Raw genomic sequence first — 7,548 nt, 5'->3', positions numbered from 1 at the left:
TTCCACCACAGTGTTTAAGTTGTTTTCTTCTGCCCACCACAACCTGCTCTCTGCTGCTCCTCTATTATTACCTTGTCGTTCAACATTAAACGATCGTGTTGCCACAGTCGGTCTCTGAACTTGGAAACAAACTGATGAAAACACCTTTTAAAGTTTTCCTTAAGATGCAATTAAGGAAATCAGCTTCAGCTGAGGAATAAATTAAGCCGCACCCCATTTTCATGTCACTTAAAACGAATACAACCAAACGTTGCATCAGGTAACAACTACTCACTCAACATTGTGAAGGATGTTTGCTACGTTTCAACCTCAGACATTTAATTTGGTGCTCCTGACTGTTGAAGAGAGTCGACGCCAAATGTGTGTATCAAATGTGCGGAAGATGCTCTGCAGGTGGAAAACGTTCAGGGCAACTGCCTCAGTCTGGTTGTCTAAGCAAATGTAGTTAAAGAAACGAGATTCAGGTCCTGATGCCGCTGAGATGCTAAGGGGAGACTTGAAACAGGCTGTAAATCCCCTCAGAGAGGGGCAAGCTTTCTTCAGACTGCTGTCAGGCTCTGACAGATGGCTACAAGTAGCTTCTCACTGAAGTTATTTCAGTAAAAGGGGGTAACACTGACAAATACATGGGTGGAGGGAGGGGCATCCTTGTCTTTGAGATAAACAAGTCTTTGCATGTAGGACATCTTGTGACCCGGTCCCTTTGTGGATGAAGATACAGAACGTTTTTTTGCTCATAGTTGCCCTCAATGACGCGGAAATCTATAGTTAAATCTCCAAACTCAAGTCTGTAATCTATTGCTCTTTTATTAACACAAATAAATTTGAAACAGTGAGTACTGTAGATGTTGTTTTTCAGGAATGGTAAATTAACTAAATAAATAGATTGCATAGATGAATCATAAAACAAGACATAAATACAGATCTTGTTTTAGCTAAAGCACATTTCCTTCATTAGAGTTACTCTACCGGTCCAACCTCCGCTGGTCACGTCAGCTGCATTTATTATGGTTCCTTATATGTTGCGTCGCCCATATAAGGAGTGACGCAAGCTTCACACTGGGCTTCATCCGATATTAAAAGCGTCCGCTCTTTGTGGACACGTATCAGATTTCCGCCAGAAATCCTTAAATTTGCAATTCTTGTGCAAATTTAATCGGCGCTGCGGGTGGAATACATTGCGAGATCTGAATACTGGCTTCACATATAAATAAAATGGAGAGAGGAGTTCACGGGTTGGCGATAGGAATCAGCCCACAGTACGCCGGGTAATTGACTGTCAGAACTTGGCAGGTCCCTACGAAGTCGCGCTGCTTTTGTCCTCCACGTTGATGTCGCTCACGCCGTGGACCTGTGTGAGCTGCTGGCAGTCCAGAGAAGCCAGTAATTTCCTCGGTCCGGGAAGGGTGGGGACGAAGTGCTCCGTGAAGGAGACGGAGGCATGTCCGCCGATATCTCTGCAGGGAGAACAGGAAATGACAGTAGCAGACACAAAAGGGGGAAGAGGCACCAGGTCATTAAAAAAAAAAAAACACCTCAGGACCGATATTAAGTTTATGTTTCTCTTGACTCACGCATAGGGAATCTTTTTCCCATGTAGGAGGCCTGTTCCTTCCAGGTGAAAAATCACTGCTTTCAGCACCACAGGTAGAGGGTTTGTGAAAGAAATCTCCACTTTCATCTTCTGCCCCACAACCGCCTTCCCAACCGGCTGTGTGACGGTGAAACAGAAAATACGACAAAATCAGAGCTGGAACTCCATCTCCTGCTGCTTTGGTATAATTTCCTGGCTTTCTGTGAAGTTTTTTTTTATTTTTGTTGTTGTTTTTTACCTTTATAACGAGGTCTGGGGTCCTGAGTCGGAAGCCGAACTGGGTCGCCAGGACTTGTTGTGTTTCTCTAACCCTGGCAGAAAGCGTTAGCATCAGGGCAGCCTGATCTACCAGCTGGTTCTTGTACGTGTCATAATTCAATTCCCAAGCCAATTCGTTCACTGTATGCAAAAAAAAAAAAAAAAGAAAGAAAATAGGGCAGATATTAGAGAATGTTTAGGTTGGCAGGCATCGGCGTCTCAAGATGGTGGAATTAGTTGTTTTTGGATGAGGAAGTTTAAATGATTTATTCCATCAGTCCTGTTTGTGTAGAGCTAGCGAGACGACAGACGGTGGTTTTAACTTTTCGCTGCCTTGCAGAGATATTCAAACATCTTAAACTTTTTTTGCATCATGTCTCATTGTAAACCAACACTAATTAGTGGTTATATATATATATATATATATATTTTTTTTTTTTTTACAAAAAATAATCAGGAAAGTGCGGTGTTGCATATTCAGCCTCTTTGGCTCATACTCTGCCGAAACGCTTTTGCTTCAATTCCACGTATGTCTGTACCACGTTTGTCTTAGCGCTGTAGTATTTAACTTTTATAAAAAATTCTGTTTTCTTCAGGTTCTTATTTTACAACATAACATATTACGGCCTTTCTTCAATTTCTACTTGTGTTGGGATATTGTGCATACAAACAAATGAAATGAAATAAGTTAAAGTTTTTTTTGGTTGCAATGTGCAAAAATATGAAAAAGTTCAAAGAATACTTTAGTGAGGCCGTTTGCGAGGAGCCCCAGCTGCTCACCCTCATTGGGCAGAATCTCCTCGTCTACTGTGTCCTTCTTCACCGTGTCCTTGTGGACTCCGGTGTAGTACATGACGGCCAGCTGGCTGTGCAACGTAACGGTGCGCAGCTCCGAGCTGACATTCCTCAGCCTGATGGTCAGCTCTGCATTCTCCCCCATTCTGGGACCGTCGCCCTCCATGACCACTTCTAAAGAGACGTCTTCCGCTGTTGGAGACGAGTAGGCGGCTGCTTTGGAGCCGTAGCTGCAGGCGGTTTCCACGGCAATACGTTCCTCCTCTGAGCCTGAAAAAAACACACACAAACAGTCATTTAGAGCAAATTCAAAATAAACTGATTATGTGCCGTGACAGCTTTGGAAGTTGCTGGAGTTATTGCATAAGATTGTGTCATAATTTTTTTGGTTTTACCTTCTGGGTGTTTGTAAAGGTGTGTGATGTCCTGGCGTTCGTCTGAGCCCACGGCCTTGGTGCTGATGGAGCGACCCACAGTGTTCTTCTCGCTGTAGATCTGACTGAAGGTGCCATCTTTCTTCTTCTGCCAGTATATTTTATCACTATTCACCTGGAAGAGGCGTGGGACCAGGTCAGTCTTTCAGTCATTCCTAAAATATTACCAGACAAAATTCCTCTGCTGACTGAGAATCCGACAAACCTCAGCGAACACAAAGGCGCAGTCGTGCTTGAGGTAGACCTGACCATTGCGGATCGCGCTGAGGGAAGCCGGGCCGCAGCGAAATACGCCCTGGCTGGTTTCCTGCGGTGTGGCATCGACGGTTTGCCAGCCTCCGTTGCCAGGAGGCAAGTCTGGACGAGACATCCAACAATCGGTCCAAACGTGGAAGTTCCTACGGAAAAAAGAAACGGGAAATGGTCTAAACTTAGAGGCTTTTGTTGTTTTCTTGAACCCCTGTATGTCATGAACTCTGGCGTACCAGATAGAGTCTGCATTAAGGTGTTCTATCGGCTCCATTTCCTCGTCCAGGTAGATGTCAGTTGTCAAGGAGACGTCGGTATCGTGCGCAGAGCTAAAGTTGGTAACCGTTCGAGCAGGAATGCCTAGACAACGTAACACTGAAATGGCACACCGATGGTTAGCGTCTGTTAAAGACGGTCTTGTTGGAACATCAAACCAAAGACGCATCAGCTGACCTGTAGTGAAGACACCAGCAAAGACCCAGCACTGGCCGTACTTAACGGGCGTTCCCCTGCTTTCATAGTACTGCTTCAGGATCTCCACACTTCCACTCCACACGGTGGGGGACGTTCCCTGTGAATAGTCTCCTGACCAGTTTCCTTCCAAAACACCGAGGTCATCGGGAGAGTTTACCTAGAAACCAAGACATAATTACGATTTATTACGATGCAGTGCGAGTTGCGCACAAACCATCACAAGTGCTTCTTTGAGAACTTTATCTAAACGGTGCCGTTTTTCTTTACAGGAGAAACAGAAGTGAGCGCAGCTCCATATTGATGTCTTTGAAAACACTCCATTTTGGGAGTGAAAGAAAGATAGATGTACACAAGGTTTTTCTTCAGAGGTAAACCTTTGATATTTTTTGATGAAAAAAGAAAGATGAGAGCTGGCTGACTGCTGTTTCACTTTTAAGTACACACAGAAAGTCTTTGTGGGGATCCATTATTGATAACGCCTGCCTTTCCAATGCCTCTAAACATGACTGTGATATGCAATTTGCTTTAAGCATAATATAAACTGAAATCCCCAAAACCAAAAGATTAAATAGAGTTTTGTTGTTTTTAGGCGATTTTTCAACTCCAACAAAGAGGCCGATTGATAAGGCTGCAACTAAATGCGTTTGTTCACTTCTAATTTTTTGTTCAGAACGAAACATTAGCTTAGCAACTAAAATAACAAGCTCAGATGTTGTCTGCAATTTAAATCTGCTTACCAGCACACAGAGTTAGCGCAATGAGAAGAAAGTGGAAGTACGAAGCATTTTTTGCAAGGAGTTGATATCTAAGCAAAGCAGCGCAGCGACACAATTGCTGTAACTAATGTCATGTTTTGCTGTCGGACTAAATGACAAAAAAAATGTTTTGATTGTTAGCATGAAGAACAGAAGCAACGTTGTTTACCGCTAAAAAACAAAAAGAAATTAAATTATATGAGATTCAGAAACGCTCAAAAGGTAATGTTGTAATTCATTATTAAAATAGCTGTGATGCACAAGAAAGGTAAAGCTTATTTACCAGAATTACATGATCGTTTGCCGTTGACTGCTTAATCAATATGCACCGCCGGAAGCAGCAGCACTTTGATGTGCAAACTTGTTCACGAGCTAACACGAGGATGTTTGGGACTTATATTTTTACATGAATTTGATGTTGCACACTAACAGGCTGAGCTTGTTGATCAAAGTAAACATTCTGAAAATTAATACGAATGTCATAAAAAATTAAGAGTTTTCACATGAAAATGTGTTTTAAAGAAGCTGAGATGTGGATTTGGCGTAAAACTGGAACAACGCCATTTTAAACCCAGATACTTCAATCTGAAGCATAGCAAATTAAAAAAATTAACAGAAACTGAGCATATCAATCCCTTATGGAGGTGCTGAAGAGAGACTTTTATTGTCCTATAGTCTAAGTTAAATTGTAGAGTAGCACATTTAACATTAAAGTATTCAGATCATTGGGAGAAACATCTCTCCACAGGAGACAAGGCTGCAAAAAAAAAAAAAAACTATTCCAGGCTTGGATCTTTCAGCCCTCGGGCAACCTCGCTTTAAAAGGAGACAGGATTGTGAAGTGGAAATCACTCCTCAGGCTCAGAAACACTTCTAGAAACCCGGGGGAGTGAATCTCACTGTTATTTTCAACCGCATGTTAAATCTCTGCCCTGCAAAGTACAAAAACTGGCAAAAAAAAAACCCCACCCCTCACATGTACACTGTTTCTATATTGTTTCTGATTTATGTCGACGATGTTGTGACGTTGCTCTGTGCAGCAAAGAGAAGATTTTGTAATTCTTCACCCAATTCTTCAATTTAGGCCTTCACACAATGAGCCAAAGCTTAAATACATACTTAGAAGGAATTTTCCACTTTAAAGCAAGCAGATTTATTTTTGCATAAAACGGAAATGGTTGTTGGTTTGGTTGGAAGATGAAGGAGAGAACAGGTGATCGGCTCCTTCCTCACCATGGCTGAGATGATCCGCGTCACATTAACTGGGTCGCCCCAACCGGAGTTTGGGGTTCGACTCCGATCCAACACGAAGAGGCACGCGGCAAGGATCCCGTTGTTAAACTGGGAGAAGGAGAGCAGAGGTTAGTTTTGATGGATTCCGCTCAACGGGGATGCTGCGTCGTCTTCCTCACCTGGCCGTAGTTCCACGTCCTCTCTCCGATCTGAAGATCTGTGCCGTAGTAGATCCGTCCAACGTCGTTGAGGACGTACTCCTGCCTCTCCTCCTCAGAGTCCAGGAAGACGGAGTCATCTGGGAGAGCAAGTGGGGACAGTCGTCCAAAAACCGACGTTAAAATAAAAAATGACCAGAAGCCATTTTAGTTTTTATTTGGCCAGGAAGTAGCAAATATGGTAACAACTCCCTCCCAACCACGTTGCCTCGCGTCCGGGCAGATTAAAAGCATCATTTTTTTTTTCTTGTTCAATCTGAAGGCGCCGCATTTTACGCTCCAGTTCGACTGGGAGCTTTTGTTTGAATTATTGCCGAGCAGATGTCCTAATCATGCATAAAAAAAAAAACATCGCCTCCTACATGTTTGTTCAGAGATGTAGTGCTGTGACTGAGATAACATGAAAAGCTTTTAAGATGCGAGGCACAAAACAGATGTTATTTTTGCGAACATTTTTTTTATTTATTTATTGACAAATTTAAATTTCTGACCAACTAATGAGTTTTATTGGGATTTTATGTAGTAGAGTCTGAACTTGCAAAGTGGAAGGAAGAGGATTCATGGTTCTTAAGTGGATTAAGGTCTAGACTTTGACTGGGCCACTCAGAACACACAAGTGTGTATTGATCTTATCTATTGATTTTTAACTTCTGGATAAATGTTAAAGGTGTTCGTCCTGCCGGAAGGTGAGCTAAAATGTTCTCTCAAAATGTCAGCCTGTATTTTACCCTTTCAATTTTTCGTTGTAAGAAAAGCATCCCAGCTGCATGATGCTGCCACCACTATGTTTCAACATATTGTCTTCATGTTAATCCACAGTCCCGATGTTTTCTCTACAGTAGTTTTTGGCGTAATGCTGAAAAGTGACATTTTGATCCTATATCTAATAGGTAAAAGAACAGCTGCTTTTATAATATGGCCGTCAACGACAACGCATTTAACGCATTAATATCACATTATGCAGATTAATCGCATTACATATCTTGAGCTAAAAGCCTCTTTCCTGCTGAGGGTCACTAGGTCACAGTCAGTCTTGTACTGCGGTCAGAAACATGAGTGAAGAGATGAGAGAGGAGAATCAAACTGTTGAGCCCTGCAGCGAATTTCACTTTAAAAAAAACACAGTGGTGGAAACTTGCATAACACCAAGGTAGCATGTAGCCACATGTTATAGCCGACATTTCAAAATTAACGTTTAAAGCAAAATGACTTCTTTTAAAAACTTCCTTGACTATGAAATGTTTTCTTGAATATTTTTTTAAAATGTGTATATTTACATTTTAAGCTTAAAAAAAAAAGCTTAAAAAGTTACCGCATAATGATTAATTGTGATTAATCACAGCCCTGGAGTGTGATTAGTCAGATTAAATGTTTTAATCCATTTACAGCCGTTGTTTATCCTGAACTAAAGTAAGCATGATGCTGATGCCACAACTTCTAGGCAACTTCCTGAAGCAGTCAGATCCACTAGATTTCATTTAGAACCGTCACAGTCAAGGAGAATGAACACAAAAGAGTTTTCAAAATATGTTTGTGAA

The 7,548-nt window shown here is 41.9% G+C and overlaps 1 protein-coding gene across 1 annotated transcript in view; it reads right to left on the bottom strand.

Moving 5' to 3' along the window:
* Positions 1 to 789: 789 nt before the first annotated feature.
* Positions 790 to 7,548, bottom strand: part of LOC106919634 (protein-glutamine gamma-glutamyltransferase K-like) — a 31,813-nt gene continuing 25,054 nt past the window's right edge. The window contains exons 5-14 of the mRNA XM_014990123.2: positions 5,972 to 6,090; positions 5,793 to 5,900; positions 3,784 to 3,961; positions 3,567 to 3,705; positions 3,287 to 3,479; positions 3,043 to 3,196; positions 2,633 to 2,917; positions 1,833 to 1,993; positions 1,575 to 1,711; positions 790 to 1,457 (exon numbers count right to left, since the gene is read on the bottom strand). Coding sequence (XP_014845609.2) covers positions 1,298 to 1,457; positions 1,575 to 1,711; positions 1,833 to 1,993; positions 2,633 to 2,917; positions 3,043 to 3,196; positions 3,287 to 3,479; positions 3,567 to 3,705; positions 3,784 to 3,961; positions 5,793 to 5,900; positions 5,972 to 6,090 — 1,634 coding nt within the window. The 3' untranslated portion in view covers positions 790 to 1,297. The remainder of the gene's footprint in view (positions 1,458 to 1,574; positions 1,712 to 1,832; positions 1,994 to 2,632; positions 2,918 to 3,042; positions 3,197 to 3,286; positions 3,480 to 3,566; positions 3,706 to 3,783; positions 3,962 to 5,792; positions 5,901 to 5,971; positions 6,091 to 7,548) is intronic.

The sequence above is a fragment of the Poecilia mexicana genome, unplaced genomic scaffold (assembly GCF_051168715.1).
Source record: "Poecilia mexicana isolate PSO_F unplaced genomic scaffold, ASM5116871v1 scaffold_4, whole genome shotgun sequence".
Classification (NCBI taxonomy): Eukaryota; Metazoa; Chordata; class Actinopteri; order Cyprinodontiformes; family Poeciliidae; genus Poecilia; species Poecilia mexicana.
The sequence above is the reverse complement of the archived record's forward strand: the minus strand, read 5'-3'. Positions and strand labels throughout refer to the sequence as shown.